Source organism: Coloeus monedula (genome assembly GCF_965178545.1).
Source record: "Coloeus monedula genome assembly, chromosome: 4".
Classification (NCBI taxonomy): Eukaryota; Metazoa; Chordata; class Aves; order Passeriformes; family Corvidae; genus Coloeus; species Coloeus monedula.
In genome coordinates this window covers 16,412,168-16,436,537 of record NC_138784.1, presented here as the reverse complement: position 1 = coordinate 16,436,537, position 24,370 = coordinate 16,412,168, and the positions used below count along the sequence as shown (strand labels likewise).

General features: G+C 42.4%; 1 protein-coding gene across 1 annotated transcript in view; it reads right to left on the bottom strand.

The window, feature by feature from the left end:
- Positions 1 to 1,592: 1,592 nt before the first annotated feature.
- AKR1D1 (aldo-keto reductase family 1 member D1) overlaps positions 1,593 to 24,370 on the bottom strand; it is a 34,689-nt gene continuing 11,911 nt past the window's right edge. Inside the window, exons 2-9 of the mRNA XM_082280864.1 lie at positions 19,736 to 19,903; positions 15,258 to 15,374; positions 10,757 to 10,834; positions 8,305 to 8,427; positions 6,466 to 6,575; positions 5,819 to 5,984; positions 4,974 to 5,056; positions 1,593 to 1,658 (exon numbers count right to left, since the gene is read on the bottom strand). Of these exons, the coding sequence (XP_082136990.1) occupies positions 1,616 to 1,658; positions 4,974 to 5,056; positions 5,819 to 5,984; positions 6,466 to 6,575; positions 8,305 to 8,427; positions 10,757 to 10,834; positions 15,258 to 15,374; positions 19,736 to 19,903 (888 nt within the window). The 3' untranslated portion in view covers positions 1,593 to 1,615. The remainder of the gene's footprint in view (positions 1,659 to 4,973; positions 5,057 to 5,818; positions 5,985 to 6,465; positions 6,576 to 8,304; positions 8,428 to 10,756; positions 10,835 to 15,257; positions 15,375 to 19,735; positions 19,904 to 24,370) is intronic.

Below are 24,370 nucleotides of genomic sequence, written 5' to 3'. Positions count from 1 at the left end.
TTTCTAATATAGCTGAGGAGAAAGAAGGCACATCCCCCTCTCTTTTGTTTGTTATTTCCCCCTCTGGTCTAAGTGGGTAGTAGAATAAAATGGGAATTGCCCTTGGGTAACCTCCAGGAAACAGAATTCTCCTTTGCTGGCATGGCTTTATGAATGGATTTATAAATACTTCATGAAGGCCGGCCCTGATGAAGGGGCCTGACTTCTCCAGTGGTGTCTGCTGAGCTCATGCTGGGATGCATTTGCACTTGACTCTATTGGGAGCCTTCCCTGCTCCTCCTGTGAAGTAGTCATCCCTGTCCCTCTTTGTCTCAGCTCTGAGGAGCACACCATGACCATACAGAAGAGTTTCCGTGAACTGTACGCTCTGGCATTTTCCTGTTCCAGTCACTCCAGGGATAATAAATAGCAGTGGTAATAAATAAAAGCAGATGCTATAGACTGAAGCTTATTATGACACATTTTCCAACGTACACACGTTCTAGTACATGAAGTACTCTCTCTCTGTGCATGGTTTAGTTTCTTCTCTGATACCCCTTCTGTGGCAGGAAACTGGGGTGCTTGGGCTCAGGAGGAAGGCAAAATAGCCTTCTGCAGATGTGGGTATGGGCAGATGCACCTATAGGCTGCAAACTTGTGGTCTGAAAAAGAAATTCGTGCTGAAGGAGTCAGTCTTCCCTACTCCAGTGTACGTGCTTCTGCCTTCATGTTTATAAGAATTTTTAAGTGAACAGAAATTTTCTTGGGTTAATATCAGTTAGTGGAGCATGAAAGAAGTTTAAGAGATTTTTAATCTCATGAGATGAGGACCTCCCTAGCTGTAGCTCCAGGTTGTGTATGCAATGCTAGGTAACACCACCCTTGAATAGCAAGTACAGTGTAATAAAAGTGTCATACACTGTCTTGTGTTTTACTGAGGTCCTAGGCTGAGGGGAGGGTGGTGTGTGTGGGAATATGAACATGCTTGTAACGCTTTAGGGCTTGAATTAGTTCCATGTGGAGCCAGCTGGGGTGTACCTATGGAATAAAGCTCACGTGTGCAGCTGCAGAACACTCTGGTCAAAGTTAAATGGGCTTCACTGCATGAAGCAGTACACAAACCTAGTCAATATCAACAAACGTGCATAGCTATCAGATTCAATTAGTTCACCACTCTTGACTTTCTCTTACTCGATCTGAAAAGGAAATGGTGCTGGTTTGGACCACATGACCCCTCTGTGGTCTCTTCCAACTTTACCCATTCTGTGATTCTGATTCTGCCTCACACCTGCTGAACTGTAATGTTTTGTTTCAGATTAAGTGAAGAATATTCCATTAAGTGGAACCAATTTGACTTAAACTAGTGAACTTGTTTTTAGGAGAAATCTTCAGTTTTATCAGTGGTTGGTCTTGAGCCTTCAGTGTTCAGCATTAAAGCCTGCTAAGCCAAAACCAGAATTTCAGTTAATTAAATAGATTTGATCTTCCGTAGCAAAAAGAGACTGACAAGACAAAAAGAAGTAAATGTCATGTTTTTAATGCTGATTTGAACAGCCTCACACAAAGACAAAGCGTCAAATGTTGAGTCTCTCTCAGCAAAGCCTAACAGCACTGGCTGTCCTGACCCACCTTGTTTTCAGTATTCATCATTGAAGGGATACTCTGGATGGTCACGCCACCTGTGGAGAAGTCAGATTGGACAAGTGAGCTCCTTGAGTGAAGCAGGATATCAAATCACTGCAGCTGTCCTGTGCCCAGCAAACCTCTTCCTTGTGATATATATGTGCTCTTCATGGAAGGCTCTTCTACTTATTCAGAAGCTGTTCTGCCCTGAATAACTGTACCTGCAGACTTGGAAGCAAACCTATATATTTAAGGAGAGGACAGTGAAGGAGCATTTTTCAGGCCTACAGGCTGCATACCTTAAGGAGAGATGGGGAAAACCAACAAGAGCCTGGATGTCAGCTATTCTCACTATTTAACTCAGGTGAATAGAAGTGTTTTAGGAAAGGGGGATGGCTTCACCATGTGTGCATAGTGGAAGGGGAAGACTTTGTTCAGGTGTCTAGAAAGACCCCTAGAAATAAGGGCTATATATGAAGAAGAGGTGGAGACACCAGACTGTTCTACTTTGTCTTATGCCCTTAGAGCTGGCATGAACAGGTCTGGGATGGTGCTTTCCCCAAGCAGCTGCCATACTTAAACTAGGTCTGTCTGTCCTCTAGCTCAGCCTACATGTAGATGCTCTGCCAGCATCTACAGTGGCCGAGAATATACAAATAAGCTTTGGGATGACCCAGTTCAGGGGAGAAAGGGATGTTCATGGGTGCATCCTAACAAAGGTAGAGATGCTTCAGGCTTTGTTTTAGAATCTGCATGCTCAGGGAAGATGCACAATCCAAGATCATGATAAAAGGCAAGAAGAAAATTCCCAGGGTCAACTTCAGGTGAAAAAATAACGCTGTGTTTGCCCATTATTGGCAGACTTGAGAGAGAGGTAGCTGTTTTCTGTAGTGGGTTTTCTTGTTTGTTTGAGAAGATGATGCTAAATCACAAGCCCTGGCTTGACAAACACTTTCCATTAGCTAAATGAAAAATTTCTGAAGAGCATTCTCAGGTGCACCATGGCAGCTGGCTGCCTTGCCTTACAGCAGAGCACAACAAATACTGGCATTTATCCAGCTGTGAGTCGTTCCAGTCTGGAAAGGACACATTTCACAATATTGAAGGTAACTAACTGGAAGGCATCAAACATTTTGAATTGGTTGTGTCAAAACATTTCATTCTGATATTCAGCCAAGATCAAGTGTTTACACATTAACAGATTGAGTTGGTTGAAAAAAAACCCCAAAAAACAAAACAAGCCACAACACTTTGGCTTGTTTGACTTCAGTATAATGTGATAATGTCTGAGTTGCCAGTGTCATTATCTCTACTTTTCATCTGTAGAGCATGCTTGCTAATCAGATCTCACATATTCAAAAGTCTGAGTCCTTTGAGTGAAAATGATTCACTTGGAGGAGTCACTGCAGCTTGGCATAACTGGTAAGGAAAAACATCCATAGCAAAGAATGGGAGCATAAGATAACTTAATGTAGAACTTGCCCTGCACAATGCTTCTAGATTTCTCCAAGAGGACAAGAAACAATTTCAGATTAAGATTTCCTGAAGTACTCATATTTCTATAAAACCTCCATTTTCTTCTCAGATGCTTAACTTGCTAATTCATTCCACTGATTGTGTTATCCTGTATGTATGTATGTATCCTGTTTGTACTCATACCATCAGAACAACAGGTTTGCACACAGTACCCTTATGGTAGCTGATGATAGGAAGAATCAGAGAAAAGCTGGATTTTCTCCATTCCTGCTGGCATTTGCACTCCAGCAGTCGAAGGTTTTGCATGAAGTTGACTAACCAAAAGTCTTTCTGTGTCGTGGTTTGACTTCTTCAGATATGTATTGCTGGATGAAATAAGAAATATGTTTAGGCTAATTTGTCTGATGCAGTGTCAATTCCAGACACTTCAGTGTGGTAACGCACAGCAGGCATATATATCTATATATATAAATCTATATATCTGCTCCTTACATGGCAACATCACTTTTCTGATAAGGTTTTTTTCATAGCTGAGATCAGACTGTACTTAAACATTTTTCCCCAACCTGGAGTCCAGCGAAAACTAGACCAGCCAATGTCCATCCTATGCATCCTGTTTTCCTTATCCTTGGTGGCCTGCTGTGACCAATTTCAGTCTAATAAAGCAAAGTATTTAATTTATTAGTTTTTTAGATTGGTGGCTTAGAAAGTTCTTCTCCTGTGGGCATTTGCAGCCTTTAACTTTGTTTCTGGAAAATGCTCTTGCATTTGCACCAAGGTTACATTTTGTGTATATAATTTTTAAAATTTGAATGCTGCTATAACTCAATTTTGCTATATAAAACCTAAGTGTTTCAGATACCAAAACACACTTAAGAATCTCCTAGGCCATTTGTGAGAAGTCTTCTCGAACTAAGTACTGCTAATTGATGGAAGGCTATTTTAAATTTTAAGGAACTAAAGCTTCAGAGCACCTGGCTGAGCTTAAATGTGAAAGAGGAACTCCATTATGATGCTTTTAACTTAGTGAATATTTTGAATCATATTATGCAGCACAGTAAGTGGTTTGTTTGTTTCTTTGCAACATTTCCCCATATCTTTTGAGCAATGGTCAACATTTTAGAGTGCTATTGATGCTGTTACCAATGCTTTTCATTTCATGCTACAGTTTGGCAGGACACAGATAATCCAAAGTAAAAAGAGAAAGGCACAGAAATTAATCTCTAGCATTTGGCTACATATTGAGTGCCCTGAAAAGGGGAAAACAAAGTTTGGCCATGAACCACAGATGCTTTTGAACTGAAGGAAAAACAAACAGCCTCATCCTCTGAAAGAGGGGATGTTGGGCCAGTCTGAGTTTTCTGGGATAACACAGTGAAGCAGAACTATATTGGGTGGTAAGCTTTAGATGACAAGCAGCAAGAGATCAAGCCTTGTTAGCTCTTGGAAGCGATACCTAGGAAGTGGTCTAGCAGTCAAACAAGCTTCCTGTTTTCCTTAGAAGAAGGAACAACTCAATTTTATTTGAATTTCAACTCCAATATCCACACTTCTAGACAGGGATGATGCTATGCTTTATCAGTATCTGAGACCATCATTTCCACATAGCAGAAAGAGTTTAAGGAAATGGAGTAGAGGTGGAATAGCCAGATATAGTCACTTTCTACTAGGTGGGCTTCGGCAACCTGAGCTGTAGGCAAGAATTCTACACTTATTTTTGCAACAGGTTTGGGAGCATATTCAGGCTGCATTAAAAGTCTGTCATGTTTAAGCCTTACCTTAAAATAAGGTTGTTTATGCAAAAGTTAATATTAAAAGGAAGTGTTGGGGTTTTTTTTAATTCTCTGAAAGGACAGGAATGCTCTGCGAGGATCTAGGATTTCTCCTGTACTTACATTAACAGTTCCACATAACGAACATTTTTGTTCAGGGCTTCAATTTCTTTCATCTCTTTCTCAGTGAGGGAGAAGTCAAAGATCTAATGGAGGAGATGTTAGGAATGTGTTAGCATTTCTTGCCATAATCAACCTTCATATGTTCCAGATTCCAAAAGTACAATCCCTCCTTCTCCCTGTATCTCTCCCACAAGCCCATGCTTACTTGCATTTGCAGGAGTCTCGAGGACATGAATAAGACCAGTCACATTTGCCTACACCCTTTTTGCAAGAAGGGGAAGGTAGTTTGGCAATACTGAGCCACCAGCTTTGAAAGCAATGTATTTCCAGGGAAAGCAGAGAGCAGTGCTGCAAGGGATGCAGGAACAAATTCATCTTATTTGTGGGTGGTGTCAAGCCAGGTGTTTTCTGGTTGCGTGGTTGTGAACCTCTCTGTCACACTTGTATGCAGCAACCCTGCCCTAGCACAGCTGTCCCATACCTGAAGACAGGGCAGAACATTCAGTCATTCCTGAGCTCCTGCAGCCTTGGGCTGCTGACCTACTGAGTTACCTCATCTCACTTGTGCTCCTCACTGCAGCAGCTGGTGCTCTGGGACACACCACCAGCTGGAGCTTTAGCTGCTCCAGAGGGTTAAAAGACACCAACATTTTCTCTATGCATTGCTCTATTATTGTCACATCTTGTTACCATTTAGCAGTGGGGACAAAAAGCATCAAATGCAGCAAAGTTTGCCGTTGGTCAAGTCCTACATATTTCTACAGAAAGAATGGGGAGATTACCTTCTCTAGGAGCTAAGCCAATGTAAGTGGATTCTTCCATGTACTACTGGGGTATGAATTTACCTGGAAATTCTCTCTGATGCGTTGTGGATTGAAACTTTTTGGGATGACCACCACTCCTCTCTGGACATTGAAACGCAAAGCAATCTGTGCCGCAGTCTTGTTGTACTTCTTGCCAATGGCATTCAGCACAGGATCCTTCAGTAAAGGAGGGGAGGAAACATTTACCCTGGAAGAAAAGTGGGAAGAAAAAGAAAACAAAAAACCTCCTCATCTTTAATGTCAAAACATAGGGGCATCTACTAGTTTGTGGTCAGAACAGTGCACCTTTTGACAAGTAGGGTGAAAGATGGGAGAAAAGCTTTGGCTCTTAGGTTGGCGGGTTGTCAAAGGCAACTTCCTACGTGATGTCCTAACGTTGACTTAGTTTCTCCTTCCTCACCTAAGCCTCACACATTCCCAGTTCCAAACACTTGCCTTCTGTTAGAGGAGACCTGAGGCAACCTCCTATGCAGACACCTGGCATTCTTTGATGACAACATGCAGCAGGAGTGTTGAAAGTTTATACTCACAACAGTAATATTTAGACACTGAAGTTCAAAACCACTTTAAAAAATGGGGGCAGAGGTATTTTGCACAGAGATCCAGGAGTGGAGAACTATGTTTCCCTGGATATTGTCCTCCTATTAGAAAGTAACATGGGGACTCACCATGATTCATCCCTTGAGGTTCCCAAAGGGCTGTACCCAACAATAACAATGTCATGTTGTCTGCAAAATTCTAGGAGTTTGGGTTGGGTGAAGTAGGGGTGGCATTCTACCTACAAGAGTAACATAGAAAGAAGGATTAATCAACAGGGCAAGATAGAGAAGCAGAAGATATCCCAGATTTTGTGAGATCTACAGACTAGGTGATGCTTTCAGGAAAGGATATGTGTAAGTTAGGGAATAGGAAAACATAATCGGTGGTTATTATTCTAATTATACATTTCTGGGTGATTGATTTTTTGGGTTTGATTTCTTTTTTTGATGGACAGCAGATTAACATCTGCAACTATAATTTGGCTGCAGGGAACTTTTGTTGGCCCTCAGTGGAAAGGTGGCAATAAGTGTGGGGTTATGGAGGTGAGGGAAGCTCACTAGACAAGTAGACTGAGAAGGCAACCCATCTCATGTGGGTCAGTTCTCCATTTTTCTGCCTCTTGCATTCAGGATGACTAATCAGATGTTGTTTTTAGGGAAGTGTTGGCATAAACTGTCCCAGTTAGAAAGGTGGGGGGCGTGTACAAAAGGTGAGATTATGACCTTGTTGCGAGCTCTGCTCTCTCACATTGCAAACTGCTCCCTCACAGGCATGGATTTTCTGGCTGTGATCTCAGACTCTGGGAAATGGATGTCTAAAAGGTGACAGAGCAACCGCTGTTTGCAGTGGTTACTATCTGGCAAGTCTGAAGCTATCTGGCACATCTAAGCTTGCTGGCCAGCTGCCCTAAGCTGGGCTTAATCTTTTGCCTGGTTTTCCTCGACCCCAGGAAGCATCAGCAATGCTCAGTGCAGTCTTAGGGGCACGCCAGAAACAGCAATTGCATTTTGCACCCGCTGGGCATGTTAATACCAGGGAAGGGTGCTGGAATTTCCTATTCTCGCAGGCAGCCCTTCCCTCCAGGCCAAATGCAGAAATGAAAGCTGTGGCCAGCCTCCTTGCCCTGCCTCACGGCCAGTCCAGCCCTCCAAGACACGCGCTGGGAGTGGGAAGTTGGTCCCGGTTGGTCCCTGGCCTCTTCTCTATTACTGCTAATGTGGATATTTGTTTGTGCCAGACGAGTCAGAAGAGCTTCCCAGTGATTTCTAGGAAATGCAGTGACCTGCCAAAGGTCCGAGCCAAAGGTACTGGGCACTCAGATGGGTCACTGCCACTTGTCACCTTCCCAGAGCCCCGCTGCTGTAATTTAACTCGGATGTGCCTGTCATCCTCATGGGATTGTTTAGCGCGGGCCAGCCACTCAACGGGGTCGCCATTAATTGAGCGTTTTCTCTATCTCTTACAAATGTCTTAGAGGAAAAGTACAAGAGAGCAAGTACAGGAAATTTAGGGGTTGCTACTAATGGCTTTTACACTTGAGAAGCCTGGAGTGACTCAGAATCTGTAGGGTTGGGTTGGTGTCAGCTAAGGTAGACATGGCTTCATTGAGGACTGGTTAGCTCTGAATGGTTTTCTTGGGAATTTCTGGACTTGAAATAAGGTACAAGGCAGAGATCTAAGATCTGCTTTGACTCAGCATTCAACCTTGTTATGGAGCTTTGGCACAGAGGCACCAGTTTTATAGTCTTGGAGCAGAAATTGAGGAAAGTGATTGCTCCAGAGCCTTCAAATATTGATCTTTAGCCCAGATAGGAAGAGTAATATTTTCAAGCTGGAAATGGAAGTATGGAGGGCATCTGTGGCAAAGTACACATCACCTTTCCATAGATGGTGGCTTAGGCTGTGTTTGCCTCTGTGTTCCCCAAAGTGGCACCATGGCAGGCACTGCCCTTGGCTTGCAGGCATACCTGGTTGCTGACAGGTTTGTACTTAAGTCCTGGCTTGTTCATGATCATCTCCAGTTGCCTGCGGTTGAAATTGGATACTCCAATAGACTTTGCCAAGCCTGCATCTTTACATGCCTCCAGAGCCTGCAAAGAAAGCAAAGACAAGAGGAGTCTCACATGTTGGCTTGATTTCTTGGAGCGTGCATTTTAGAGAGAGGTGGAAGATAGACCATTATTGAGACTTCAGAAAGCCCTTTGCTGCAGCAGAACTAACAGCTCTGTTAGCATGAGGGCTGGTGTTGTCCAGGCAAACCAAACTCTGTTCCTGTGTCAACATGCTTTCCGGACCAAATCCTAATGTTTTATACCTCCTGTGAGGGTAGAATTTGTCTGAAGACCAGAAAGATTTAACCTGAGATATAGATACTTAAGTGCCAGGCAGCCACTTGTAAAGAGTTTTGCTTACTTTATGCTGCTTTAGCAGTGCCTCAAAGCTGGACAATGAAAAGTGAACAAAACAGATTGCTTTCCTGATAAGTCAATTCACTCCTTTTGATTGTAAGACAGTTTTTTGTATGAAGTCTCTCTCCAGTGAAATCCCCTAAATATCTGGTAAGGCACATCACAAAACCTGCACAAAAAACATCCATACAGTATAAAGCAGAAAAAAAAAAAAAGGTGGATGGGAGAGAGGCATTCTAGATATATGGCATTTTAGACAAATCCTAATAGCTGAGAAACTCTTATGAATACTGGATATGATTATGTTCCCTGGTCTTCATTAGCTTCATCTGCTGGGTTGTTAAGGGGAAAGGGGGTCCTTTCCCATGGTCTTCCCATTTGCTGCCAGAAACTCTGCACACAAATAATTCAGTGACTGTTTGAGGCAGAGCAGACCCCACCATGGAGCTGGATGCCCCTCCAGATTTTGTTATTCTTTCTGTCTCACAGGAGCTGAAAGTAGGGAGGTAAGAGGCACTTTGTGTTTGATGACCTCTAGTTGGCCTCATATGCCTTCTATCACTCAGTGACAAGCCAGCAAATACAGTCATCTGGATTAATTTTTGCCTGCTAGCACCATACTGAGAGAGTGAAATTATCTGGATTGAGTTGAGCCATTTTAATTTAGATTGATGCTGCTATTTGCAGGCACTCCCCACCACCTATTTTTCTCCTGGTTTATTAGATGAAGAGAGAGGCCTGCTATAGAATACCCTTTACATTAGATACCAGCTCCAAGATAAAACTATAACAGTGTTGGGAGAGATATTGCTTTCGATATCTGAGCAACCATCCTGTGAAAAGGAGGAATGAACTGCATCAGCCAAAGTCAAGTGTAACATAAACAGCTAACGTGGAAGTCTCCCTTTCCCCCAAGAGCCAAACTGGATGGCTCAGCTGCCAAGGGAAAGTTCAGGCCCACCCCGGGCTCTCTTCCACTTCAAATTTCACTCAGAATTTCACCCTATTCATCTTTATCTGCTGTACCTCGAGTAGAGCTAAATTGGGACATAACTATCCAGATCTGGACATTGCAAGCTGAAGTGGAGCACACAGTAGCACCTCTTATCTCTCTTGGTGTGAACTGGGTGTAATTAGTGATGCTATTTCATCAGACTTGGTGCAGAAGGAGAGCTGAGCAGAGCTCTGGCCATGAACTAAAGAGGTGTCCATGGCTTTGCGAGGCAGAAATGTGAGGAGATTGCTAATCTCACACTTTCTGCCTCACCCAAGATCCTGAAGCCAAGTGACATTAGGGTTAATGAGACATCTGCCTAAAGGACTGGAGCACATCACAAACAAATATAGGATGCAATCTTTCAGGCAAATGCTACTTCTCTCCAAGTTTTCTTACCAGAAAAATCTTGTGTTCCCATCTGATAAGTAAATTTAGAAGTGAGTGAACTTGTTCTAATGGCAAGTGATGGCAAGGTCTTGGTCTTTGTTTTTTGGTTTTTTTTGAGGGAGGAAGGTGTTGGTTTGTTGGTTTTTTGTTTTGGTTCTTTTGGGTTTTTTTAAAATAGAGTGTTTTGCTTGATTGATTGGGTTTTTTTATGGTGAGCTTTAGGGCAAAACCTCTTTTTTTCTGCAAGTGAAAAGATTTTATTTTTTTTAAGATGATCCAGTCTCTTCTTAGGGCTCCACCTTTCTCTTTCTGTAAAGATCTGATAAAGGGGAAGGATTGGTAAAAATCTAATGATAAAAGCTTCAAGTAGTGAATGTAGAGTGCACTCTCTGAAAGAAGGGATGTGGATGTCTGATATTTCAACAATGTTTTGTTATAAAAATAATTAAATTATAGAAAAAAGAAACATGCTTAAGGACAGAAGTAAAATTTATCCATGGAGATAATAGAATTCCATCCATTTCCCCCGGCAATTTGCTTCAGTTGCTTTTATGAAAACCACAAGTAAAAACAAGAATGAGTATCTGTGGGTTTAAAGCGTATATGGGTGGGTGATGTGTTGCTTACCTCCCAAGTGGCACATAAGTCTGTCTCATGGTAGATAAATTTCCCATTTTCATCTTTTGGGTAGAGTGCATCTCCAGGCTGAAAAGTAAAACCATACTTCTGTGCTTTAAAGAAAAATTTTTCACTCCTTAGAGCAAAAATGTTTTCACGGACTCTGTTTCTACTAGTAAACGACAAAAAAGAAGTTGAGTAGTTTTCTGAAACACCCTAAGTTCAGCAGGTCATTCATGCTGGCCTTACCACATCCTCCTCTGCTAGATCACCCTTGGATACACTCCTGTACTGTCACATGAGAGTACACTCAGGAGTTCCTGGATGGCCTTGTTTTTCAGTAAACTTTTGACCTTTATGTTATGGCATCCAAAAGACTCATCTCCTTCCAAAGGGCTGGGTTAGAGTACCATCCTGTATTCTCTTCTACTTCTTCCCTCTTTTCTTTTTAGCCCTTCCTTTGCCTCCTGCTTGTGTCCCAGGCACTTGAGCACTGGACTAAGCTGGTACTCTCCCCAACAGCTGGAGGGTCCAAGAGCTACTAGCAGTAAGGGACTATGGGCATAGCTAACCTCTTAAGTGCGTTATCCACCTTTCTTTGGATGCTAGAAGCTCCTTCTTCCGATCTCTATACTCTTTGTAGAGAACTTCAGGGATGGTTTATGAGCTGATATCTCACAAGCACAGCTTTCTCTTATTTGCTGGTCATTTCACTGCTGTTGCAGGCAATGCATTAACATCTCCCTCCCCTGTGTCTGATCACAATTTCACTTTTGTGTTTTGATGGGGTTTAGTTTTTCTTTTTTTTGAACAGAAACCCTTCAGTGATGTTTGACATTTGATCTGACTTCAAACTGCTACATTTCAAAGGCCTGGGTACAAGATGTTGACATGGTAACTCCTTGGGAACATGCAGCTGTGACTAATATGATCAGTAACTATCACCTCCCAATTCAATCGAGTTCAAATCCAAGGCATTAAATGGGAAAAGTGAGCCTAAGGAAAACACAGCCTCGGATTTCAGAGGGCCAAGGTCTCAGTTACAGACATAAGCCTGTCTCCTCCAAATGTGCTGATTTTCCTCAGCGAATTCCACAAAGACAATTTGTTGCTTTTCTTGCTCTGTCTTCCTGGAAAAAAGAATATCTTAACTAGATGGAGATAGGTGACTGTTGGGCACTTTTTTTTTTTTTCCTGTTATAAGGCAAAGTGTTTGCCATCATAACATGAGGTGGAGAAGCTTTATTTGCAAAAGCACCCCATGGTATTTTGGAAAAAAAACATTCATCCCATGATACCCCAGCACATTTTTCAAGGACTGCAAGTTCAACGTACAGCAGTTGGACTTGTTTAAGTTCAGGAAAGGAGTCTGAATTCAGGATTGTTTCACTCTGTCCCACTTCTAATTCATTAATTTCTATTCCACTCTTTTTTATAGTAGTCAATAGGCAGAAATTACATCAGCTAATTTACCAACCTCCCATTTTCCTCTATTTCTATCACTTGTGTTTTAAAAAATGAACCAAGTTAGCATGAATGGTGCTTGAAGATGAACTTCTCTTGACTGAGATGTGGTGTGAACTACTGTGGATTTCTACAGTGGTCAATCCTTCCTCCTATCTGCAGAGAACTGTGCAAGGTGTCAAAGTGCAGTTGTCTCTGCTTGATAGTCTCCAGGCAAAACTTTCTCTACCAAGCTATCTTTTAATGCAAAGGAATTTTTGAATGGAAGAACTGCCTGCAGATGGATAAAGTGCTGAGAGAAAGGCAGTGTTTTGATGGTGACAGGGTGGTGGTTATGGGGTCTTTGAGAAGGTCTTTCAGAAGCTGGTCACATATTTTAGCTCTGGGTTCTCATGAACTACACCATACCAGTCAGTCCCAGAAATGCTGATGTCTTCTCTTGCAGTTCTCTTTGAGATAACCTTGTGCTTTACACTGGATGTGAGGTGGCTTGCTACCATGCTGCTGCACGAGCACTGAAATCAGTGTGGCAACACCCTACAGTCACTGTCATTATGCAGGGAACACATCTTATCATGTCATGTTTGAAGTCTGGAGGCACTCCAAAAGATACCAGACAGCTTACTTGCCAGTTTAAAACCCAGCAGTTGTTAACCACTGAGAGGAAAAGTCCTGCTCCCATTATAATAATTTTCTTACCAACACAGATGCAGGAAGACAGATTTGCCCATCCCATTGCTTTCATAAAATGGTCTTTGGCAAGCAGGCTTTCTCAAGAAAGCCATTTTAACAACCTGTGAATACCTGTCCTATAAACAGAAGGGCAACAGGAAGTCAAATAGTGAAGCCAGTGGTCTGTTTGGAGTTATTGTTTTAAAATGACAAGATACTTAGACGAGACTTGTTCAGTGTAACACTAAAATACCTGCTTTCCTGTCATACCACAGAGTCACACGCTTGGGATGGATTTGCAGATCATTTAGTGCACAGGCTGATGCTTACTAATGAATTAGTCATCTGAGAAGAGTCCCCTCAAAAACCTGCTGGTGGGTATGAGCTCCCCAGGCAGAGGGCACGTGGCGGCCCAGAGGAGACCTGTTCCTGCTGGTCATCTGCCTTGCTAGGGTAGAGGGGCTGAGCACCACTCCTGGGGGGCTAAAGGCAGGAAGGACAAAAGTCCTGAATGGGGAATCTACATGGGGAAAAATACAGGGAGGTGTAGGCTAATGTTGGTAGGTCAGCGAATAATTTCACCCCCTGTGTTGGCCATCCGTGAGCTGTGGAAAAGAAGTGGGACTTTGCTGACTGGTGCTCTCTGAAGCCACAGTCCTCTTGCTCTGCCTAAAAGCCCTTGACAAATTGCTGGCTGGGCTCTGCAGGGGCGTATTTCTTACTGTTTTCAGAGTGGTACTGTAAGTTCTGTCTCAAGTACCTCGCTGGTTCCAACCAGAGACTGTGTTTCCTAGAAGACTTCTGGGGAGAAAAGCATGAATGTTTGCAGACTAGGGGGGAGTAGGAGTTTCTTAGTTACACCTGCATACTCCTCATCAAAGGCAAGCATCACAGGCAGGATGGGTGTATTTGTGAGAGAGGGAGCGCAGAAAGGAAACCTGTCACCACTGCAAAAGGATGGGGTTTTTTCTTGTTGTATTTGACACAGAAAAGTGTATATTTTTCAGGCAGAAATTGACTTCTTTTTTTCTCTCCTCTCATGAGAAACATGAATGAATGTCTAGGTCTGCTACTCCTTTAACAGCTCAAGATTGTTGATACAAGCCTCAGGGAGTCAGATGTACATTACTTTAAAGCCAGCTGTCTATATCTTTATATTGTGAGACAATGACCTTCACTATGTGGGAGAATGAACTACTAAAGAATACAAACACAAGAAGAGGGAAACAGGAAATTGCTAGTGGTGGGAAATTTTCAAAAATGTACCCAAAAGGATTCCATACGTGTGACTGTATAAATAAAATTTTAATATCAGAGTCTGCTTACTCCTATACAGGTCTTAATAGGATATGGCCTCCTCAAGGGAAAAAAAGGGTTGCAAGTGTAATGTGATAGCTGCATTGGTAAATGGCTTCCTATCTGATAATTCTGGTAATTTTGAGTCTGCAGCAAAATATTTTAATAATCAGAGAACTATCTTTCTTGCAAGAAGAGGCCAGTTTAGAGCTCAAACCTTGTTCAGAAACAGTTAACCAACTAATTGCCTGATCCTGTTGTCTCTTAGAAAAATTTAATTAGTTCTAGTTCAAAACCATTTAAATGTTTTGAATATCATTCTCCTAATTTCATTTGGCTCTATATATGTACTTGTAGAGGAAAATTGTAAAGCAAGGTACAAAGAGCTGTGAAAGCAGAACAAGTGGACTTGCAAGAGGGAGGCATGCAACTCTGATGTGAGCTCCCTGCATTCAAAGGGTTTGCCTGTAAGTTGCCCACAGCCAGCAGTATGAAGGAATATCAGCCTTGAACTTTTAAGAATGAGAGATGGACAGCCCATATTTGGCACCAGTTGTGATCTACTGAAGCTGAGCACTGCAGTTATGGAGATTAAGATCATAACCACGATTTGCCCAGCAGCTTTAATTTGGGACTGATTAAGGAAACCAACTTGGGGACTTTTTTGCCTTTCCCTCTCCCACTCCAAGCTTTGCCCCCAGCCTGTTGCTGCTTTGTATGACCTCTTACCTCCAGTGACTCCCTCCTCATGGCTCAGAGAGGATTCAGACACATGTACTGCTTCAGCTATGGTAATTTTTTCATAGTAGGAACTGCTCAACCCCTGTTGGAAGACCTGTCCTTCCAGCAGAAAGACTCTAAGCACCATCTGTCCTGGCCTGTTCTCACACCCCTTGTAAGCCATTCTTTGGGTGGGTAGCACACAGAAATACATATATGCAATACATATCAAAATATATATGTTTTCTGCCCAAAATACTATTGACAGTATTGGCTGGAAGCTGCAAGGAGTATGCTAGAAGGAGACCTTGGTTCAAGCCAAGCTCATGCACTTTTTCCAAGCAATTTTTCTTTTTACCTTGAAAGCCATTGGCAGCTCAATAATGTAGAGGTCCACGTAGTCCAGCTGCAGGATCTTCAGGGTTTTCTCCAGCGTGGGACGCACCAGCTCTGGGGGATGGCAGGTATTCCACAGCTGGGGAGGCAAGCACAGGCTTTTTTTGGGTGCCAGGAGGAAGAGTGAGCCAGCTGAATCCCTGCAGCACACACTCCCTCCCTCTTGTCCTTCTGACAGGGCTCATTACGCACAGTGCAAAGACATCATGGTCTACATCCCTGCAAGGCAGAGATGAGGGCCTTACCTTGCCTTCTGTCAGAGCCAGGTGCAGAGGCTAAGACAGGAATTCTTGCCCAGGACTGATGAAGTGTTGACCCAGTAAAGCCATTATGTATGTTTTTATTACAACAGAGGTTCTTCTGAGCTGAGTATATTGCAAACTCTTGCTCAATGAACTTAGATTCCTTTTGTTTTCCAAGCATATGCTTTCACTGAAAAACTTTGTTCCCACAAGGAATCTGTGGTCAGTTTTATGCTTGAAGGCAGAAGCTCGGATCATGTGAGTTAGCTATTGAACAGCCAAGCACCCAGCACAAAGAGAATCTTCTGGTTTTCTCCTGTGGTCGTGGAGCCTGAGAGACTGCCTGACTAGGGAAGTTTTCACTTATTCCCCAGTCCTCACGGGAAGATGTGTTTGTGTTTAGTCACTGTAATGCAGGCGTGAGGAGTTAAAGTCTTCTGTACCTCTTTAATCCCAACTGCTTCCTTTCAGGGTTGTGCCCTGAGGTTGCTATGGAGTGTGCTTAGCTGGTGAGTACTCAATACTATCTCTATCTGAACTCTGCTGATGCACGTCTCTTGCAAGAATAAAACCATAGCATGGTAATTAGTAACCAAGAGCTCGTTGTAAACTGATTGAGTTTTGTCGATTTTACCAGCAGCAGAATTAACACACAACAGAAGGTTTAAAGTGCCATTTGAATGCACACAATAAGTTGGGCTATTTTCTTTTCTCTTTTTTTTTTTTTTTTTCAACTTACAAAACTAACATGTGAAGTGTCATGTTGAGGTTTTTGTCACTTTTGTTGGTTGGAAAAACCTGCTGTTTGCTGGTATGGTCATTGTCTAGTCAGTTCTGCCACCAAAGCTGACAGGCACTGTATGCCAAGGCATAGAATGAATTTGTTCTAAAGACACAAAACTTGAATTGTGATTTGTAGGAGAAGATGTTGATTATAGGTGTCAAGGGGTATAGCTTGGCTGAAGTTTAAGGTTTTTTAACTGCTTGTTTTGTTTTAAACCAAGTTAGAGTTATTCCCCAGGAAAACAATCTGCTCAGTTCAGCCCAAAGCAAGGACACCTTAAGTTGTACTGAGAGCAGGACATCTGACCCTGCCCTAAGCTGACAAACCAAAACACCTGGAAATTCATACTACGCCCTCCTCAGCTGTGTCCTGCAAGGTGTGAAGAGTTTATGATCAGTAACAGTGGAAAGAGGCTGAGGTGTACTACAGTAAAGGGACCGAGGCCATGTTCTCAAGAGTTTTAAGCTGTTCCACTGGATTTATTGAAAGCCTATGGTCTATGTATTTTTTTAAAGCATTTTACATGCAAAATGATCTTAACTTGTATTTAAGTACGGAAATGACTTTGTAGACCCTTCATGTTCAGTTTGTTACTGTGTTTTAGAAATATGGTAACATGAGACATAGTGCTTAGAAGTAGTTTTTCTGAGTGCCCTTTCTAGCCCAGTACTATTAAGCTCAGTATTTGCCAGTAAACATACTTCCCTTTAAAAAACTGCAGAGGTTCTAAAGAACCAGCCTTTAAAAACAGCAAACATTTGTACTATGTCAAGACATCGATGCCATGGAAACTTCAGAGTTTCATAACTGTTTTCATGATTTGTACAAGTTATTGTATTATCTACCTAAGTAGAACCCATGTAGATGTTTGAGCAGTCAAAGCTGCCAGCTGGCTTTGGCATTTTAGGACACCACATTTCCTGGAAATGTTACTTCTAGTTTAATGAAAGAAATATCCTGGGATGAAAGAGGAGACCAGAAAGGTCTTGCTGTATAAGCCAAGTGAGATGTTGGCAGTTGATATAAAACCTCTAAAATTTCTGGATGCTGAGCTGCTCTGCCTGATCAGGCAGCCAGCAGCGAGAGCCAAGTGCAAGTGCTGATGATTTCAACTGGCAGATGCAGTGCGATCACACCAGGTCACTGTTCCAGCAATGCTGCCACTCAGCAGGGCTGCTCTCCTTAGTCCCCGCTGATGGATCAGCCTTCCATCTGCAGCATCTTTGCTTAAGGAAAGATCTGCACCAGGGGCTTGAGACTGAAGGGTCTTGGGAATTTCCAGTACTTCTGATGTCAGTAAGGTAGAAAACAGAACTAAATTCTGTAGTGCCTACTGCTTCCAAGAATGGTCTGCTGTATCTACCTGGAAGACGCAAGAGTTCATATCAGTTGGTTATTGATCAATGCCTGAGGTATCTACTGGGTTGACGTTTGCCTGTAGTTTGTAAGATACCTGAGTTTGTAAGGTACATAAAACTAGAGATACATAAGGCAAGGGTTATCCATTCCTGCTCCTTCTGGGATGTTCAGAGCTGCTGTGAAAGTTTTGAGTGAAACCTGTGAAAATCCTAGGTTGTGATGGATTGAATTAGTTGCAGAGTATTTTTCACTTCTGCCTTTGAACTCTTTTAAAGATTGTAGAAATGCTATCATGGACGATCACCCTGAGCAGCTGATGTTTTGTCAAGCACAAACAGGACACAACTGTAAGAGAAACACACGTGTGTGTGTCGTCTCACAGACACACGGCAGGCTGGGAGCACAGGCACTGGCTGTTGTGGTACTGTGTGTTGCAGACCTGCGACTTGCAGGACCTGCAGTTTTCCAAATGACTCAATGTTTAAGTAGTGACTATCAACTAGGAAGGTCATCTGGTGATCAGATCAGACTACTGAATACAGAAGGGCTTAACAAATAAAGGAAGTTTGAAAATTTTACCAGGAGAGGTGCTTTCACAGAGCCTAAAGGTTGATATGGGAAAATAAAGTGCAGGGGAAGCAGTTGGGAAAGTTGAAATACTCGAAATTGTTAGGACATCTGGTTCTAACCTTTTGGCACAACTCAGTGGTTTTCATTTCAATATTACTGATAATTTGCAGTAATGAAACTGTAAAACCAAATATTGAAACCAAATATATTCACTCATCCAAATCAACATATTTGGCATATGAGAGACTGAGAAATTCCCCTGATAAAGGCAGAAAATTTGAGAATGTGAGGCTTTTCTCAGAATGGCAAGGTTGTTATCAGTAGAACCAAGCAGGAAACCTGGAAAAGAGCTGCATATTTTACAGACTGGAAATTGCTGTACTTGGAAATTGGTCTATAGCTGCTGAAAATCCACTTGGTCTGCAAACTATCCAATCTGAAGCTTAGTTTTCCCAGATCATAGAACTTAACTGAATTGCTCACAGTAAGCCAGGCCTCTCATCCCATGGGATCTTTCACTCTAGGAACACTGGTGTTTATTTGCAAGTCTGTTGAGTAATTGTGGATTACGTCTTATTTGGGAAAGGAGAAAGGGAAAATATTAGGCTGATATGTTCAAAGAAGCACTGCAGGAAGGACTATTTGAGGCTATAAACTTCCTTAGAAACTGGACAGGCACCATCAGTCTTTATTCTGCGATGTGCAATGAGCTCTCTTTTACCTGGGATAATTCATTGTAGTTGTGACAGCTTTTGTCAGACCCTTCATCGGACAAGGGAATTCATTCTTTTTGGAGAGAGTCAGCTCATAGAGTTAAGACTTGAATGCATAAAGTAGCTCACGCATTATTCCAGCCTCGTTGCTCTAGAACAGAAGTGTAATGACATCTTCTCTCCAAGTAAGTTGATTCCTCATCCTAAAACTTTTTAATGACAGGTGATACAGTAACTAAGGGTGTAGCTTGATGAGTAATTTTCTGGCAGTAGTACCAATGTAAGCACTTGCTATTCTCCCATACACAGACAATGGCATGCACGTGCTTGCTCCCACCCCCTTCATTATGCAACCTCATGGCAAACCTGTACAGGGAATTACTCTAACAGAAAAAAACTCATTTGCAGGGTCATTGTCCAGATGGGACTCTGGGTGTGTCAACACAATGTGTGGCACAGTAAAAGGTTAGGCAGCACTTTAGGCTGAGTGTAGCCATGGTTTTAACTTGCAGGTACCTACAACACTTAGCAGAATGGATGTTGCATGGTTCCCACTGCTCTCAGAGATTCAGAGAACAACAGTGATTCCTGTGCCTCACAGCAAACCTAGTGTTCATAAAGATCTGCAGCATTCTGGTAATGCTAGGAAAGAAAAATAAAGGATGTTGGATCTGGAAGGAAGCATGCCAGATGTTGACCGCCAGCATTCTTAAGAAAGACCATTCACAGAAATCCTGGATTTAATGTAAATAATCTGAGTGCAGGTTCTCACCTTGCCACAGTAAAATATGTCTTCTCGCTTGATCTTCCCCTCAGCAATCTTCTCCCGGATGGCTTGTCCCACTTCATGCTCATTGAAGTAGACAAAGGCACCATCAATGTGGCGGTAACCAGCATCAATGGCAGTCTTCACTGCCTCCAGACAGGAACCTTTGGGAGTCTGATGGGAGAAGGAAAAGAATGAAAATCATTTCAGCCTGCTGCTTACCTCATCTTCAGTGCTAGAGAGCCCCTGAGATATGTGCAAGATCTGTGCTGCAGTTCATCCTGAGTGACCATCCCTTATCTCCCCAGATAACTGTGTTCCAACTTCTAAATAAAAAAGCGCTGTGCACTTTTCGTTAAAACTCTTGAGCATGTGGAATTAGACTGGGAAAGGACAGGAAAGCAAAAAATTTTCTCACTGTGTCTGTGTAAGAGACAGTACTAGTGTCCTCAGGAAGTAGAAGTGAATGCATTTGATATGAAAATAATTTCAGTATTTCTTATCTAGAGAGCAAAGGCTTTCCTACAACAGCCATTTGATAAAATCCCCAACTCAAGTGGAAGATAACTTTTTGGTTGAGCAAAGCTGGTCAACCACCTGCTGATCAGAGGCTGTTTGAATATCTTGGACCTTTAAGCAGTGCAGGAATTTGGATTTGACTTCCTTCTCCTGAAATCAACTTACCATTGATGGTATCACAATCTGACAGTCAGGACTATCTACTGGTCTTCCTAGTTTTGGACAGCTGCTTTACTGTGTGGTTAAGAACCAGTAGTTGCTTTAGTATATATTTATATACATTTTACTGCCTCAGTTTAAGATGAGCCCAAGAAACCTCCTAAAAAGTCCAAGTGACATTTTTGTACTGTGTGCTGCATTTATGTTTGCCCATCGTTGCCAGAATTCAGAGTAAGCTTGTTTTTTCAGAACTGTCATATTTTCCATATTTTCCGTTAGCCAATGTGGCAAGCAAAATTACATGTAGTTCCAAACCAAGCAAAAAAGCATAGAACTGGTTACTGAAATTATTTTTTCTGGTCACTGGAATTGTACTGAAAACATCTTATGGCTCCTACACTTTTTATAATGAGAGAGCAGTTCTAGGTGGTGGTGGCCAAGGGTGTGCAGCAGCACTATTCTCCCATCCTTTTCATGGACACTGCTCTGCTGTAACAGGGACATCTGATTCACTTTAAGAAAAACAGAAGTAGGGTAAGTCAAACTGCTCTGCTGTGCTGCTGTCTGTCAACAACAAGTGGCAAGAGTTGGATTTTGCTATCTGCAAGTGCAGGGCCAAGACCACACTGCTTCTCCTATGAAGAAAACACATGCTGGAGACATCAGGAAATGAGACAGTATGAAGGGAGGATGTCAAATTTGTTGGTTTTGCCAATGCCAAGGGAAGACAAGAAGCAGGACTGGCAGTAGTGTTGTTGGGAAGGACCATTTTTCACCATAGCAATAGCTCTTGCTCCTCTCCCTCCTAGCTGTCCTTTTACAGATGCCACTGGCTTGGCCGTCCATGAGTTTGTCATGAAAGAAACAGCTGCTCTTCCACCACCTGCTGAACTAGAAAGTGTGAAACTCATAGCTGCTATAGGATGCTTCAGTGATTAAGAACATTGCTCTTCCCTTCCATGTTCAATGAAAGAAAAGACTTTGAAGGACTGCTAAAGATGCCTGGGGTTGTCTTCACCCCTTGTCTTTCAGTCCCAGAACTGTAGGCTGGTGACAGATCATTCTGGGATAATGGGCCCATATTCCAGCCTGCTTGCTCAGTGCTCCATCCTGGCTGACTCTCTGGGACACAAATGGACCAACTTCTGTTTGGGCTTGGGGGGAGCTTTCTGCTCCAGCATGCAGTGCCTAAAGGTTACTTAAAATGCAAAGCCGCTCACACGTGCCCTGATTTATTACAGAGCTGAATGAGGGCTGAGAAGCAAAACGGCACAGTTTGGCACTCTAGAGTATTTACAGTGATGATGCAATACTGTGTGCTTAATTGAGGGAGACAACGAAACACTTGTTTCAGTGCTTTGCTGCTTTTATTGTGGGAGCCTCCCAAAAGCACACTTGGCCCCTGGCAGGGCCCTTTCCTGGTTGTTAGTCAGATGTAATGAAGACCACAGCAGCTACCAGCTTTTCAGGCACACTCAATGGCTACTTTTCACTTGGGGCATGCCGGGCAGCGTTACAGAAGTGCGAGGCATGGAGCAGTGACAACCTCCAACATGTTCTCTGCTTTGTCCCTGCCTGAACCTGCAGGAGAGATTTGAGAGAGGCATCAGGAAGAAAGCTCTGACACGAGTATTACAAGCCTGCAGTGACTGGTGACAGTAACCTCAGACCTCTGCCCCAGCACGAGGTTGGAGCCGCAGTTGCAAAGCTCAGGCTGAGTGACACAGAGCAACAGGGCTCACCTTAAAGGTCTGGGGAGCTCAAGCCTAAGTGATTATTAGTTATCTGAAAGGCAAGTGTATTTCCAAAAGTGCTATCAGTGTTTTTTCTCTCTGAAACATGATTTTGCAAACAGTGTATCTTTCTAGATTTCTTCAGCCTGTTTGACTTTTACTGTTCTAGCGTATGAAAGCAGAACATTTAGAGGACAGTGATGCATTACCATGATACAGCTTTTGAAAAAAAAAATTATTTGTTTTACTTTTTCCGTTTTTTGGAGAGACTGAAAATGGGATGTGAGTCTGGTACTAGAATTTCCCCTCTTTGCACTCTTAAGAGATTGCATGAACACAGCTCCCTTTTGTTTCCTGAAGCTGTAAACTAAACTCAAACAATCAACGTTGATTATTGAGTTGCGTCCTTTCTCGGTCACCAGGGCCAGTTTAGTCAGTAAGAAAAGCAGAAGGAATAGGTGAGGAAAGGTAGAGTCTCACATGTAAGGCAACAGCACAGTTTCAGACATGGAGGGAGGGTAGAATAGAGGGAAATGCTTGCTGTTACTGCATCTGCTTTTGGCTGCATCAGTTGACTCGTGTTAGAGCTGAACTTCTGTCTATTTCTTAATCTTTTACATGGGACTTACGTCTGTACAAATAATCTTGTGAAAGACCCCTCCATCTCAAGGAATAACCTTATTCTTTAGGGGCTTGGAGTGGCTTTTTTTGGATCAGGTCTTGATTAGCAGTGGCTGGAGGTGGGTTTACATTACATGTATATGTTTTTATTGCACTAGTCCATTTCATCTGATGTGGTATATTAGTTCTCACAGACTCTGGCCTAAGGTGCTTCATATAAAAATGCAAAGCAATCTAGGGAACGGTTTTTGGAAAATATTGCCTCTATTGAACTGTCCCAGCTGAAGGTCTGAGACATCTGTGAGTCTGAAAACTTTATACCATATGTTTATTTTCATTCTAATGGAGAAACTATCATTTCTGGCATTTCACATATTTAATCCTTCCAAATTCTGCAGTAATGGGCTGTGGTAAATTGTGCTGATGAGTTGCACAGACTAGTCATGTTGTGGTATTGCCACTTTTTAGAAGTGTTGCTTTAGGTGTCGTATCTTATTCCATTGTTTCCTGACACACCATACTAAAGTTGGATGACTCAAACCACCACTGCTCATCCATCTTTCCATCAGAGAAGGCACAGACCTGGATCTTTCCCCTCTGCTTCGCTGCTCAGTCTGAGGTGTTTAAATCTCTTCTGCCTTTCATGGAATTGGTCTTCAGTAGTGACCAGGTCAAAGGTTACCAACTGAAAACCAGCTTTTATTTAAGTGCAGATAAAAATTTGCAATGTGTCTATGTTGTATCAGTGTCAGCACCATTTATCACAGCAGCTGATGGAACAGCATCTCCCAGGCTGTTTGGCCATGAGCACACTTATTCTACTCAGAACCCCAGACCTCTTCACCCTCCTTCCTGCAGGTTATACTCCCTTAGCACATTACCTAAAATGCAGCTGCCTATGCTGCCTACTCACTCCAGACAGGGTTTTATTCTTGCACTATTCCTGAATGAACAGGGCTCACTTTTAGAGCAGTACAAATACCAGATGAGGTACTGAAATGTCTCTGTGTTATAAACCTTTGTGCTTTGTTAGTAGTAATTCAGGACTTTCTAGCTTTGGCCTTAAGACAAATTTCTGCTTCTTTATTACTTTAAGTGTAGATAAAAGGTGTTCTTGATCCTTAGCCATAATTAATGTTTCAGTTTCTAATCAGCGTGCCTTGCAATTATGCTACTTTGATCAAGGACTTGTTTCAGAACTGGAGTTTTATAACCACTTGTGCACTGTAAGTCGGATATTTATCTTCAATGCTTTTGCACATAGTCATTAATTTGTGCCAAAGAACCGTATTAAATTTATTGCATGTTTTATGATAAAAGAATAACTGCTTGGTTGATGAGGAGGACTTGCTCAATCACTAATAAATTTCTTCAATAGCATCTGTGTTATTTTTAAGATCATGAAGTTTAAGGAAACAAGAGACACAATTATTCCCTCTATCAATCAGTAGCTTGTAAACCGGCTGATTTACCACCATGCATGACAGATTTAACTGGTATCTGTTTCCTTCAGGCTCCATGATAAATAAATCCAACAGAAGGGCTGGGGAAGCAGACTCATACATGCACCTTCACTGACAGAGAGGAAGCAGCAATTTGGCCCCTTCTC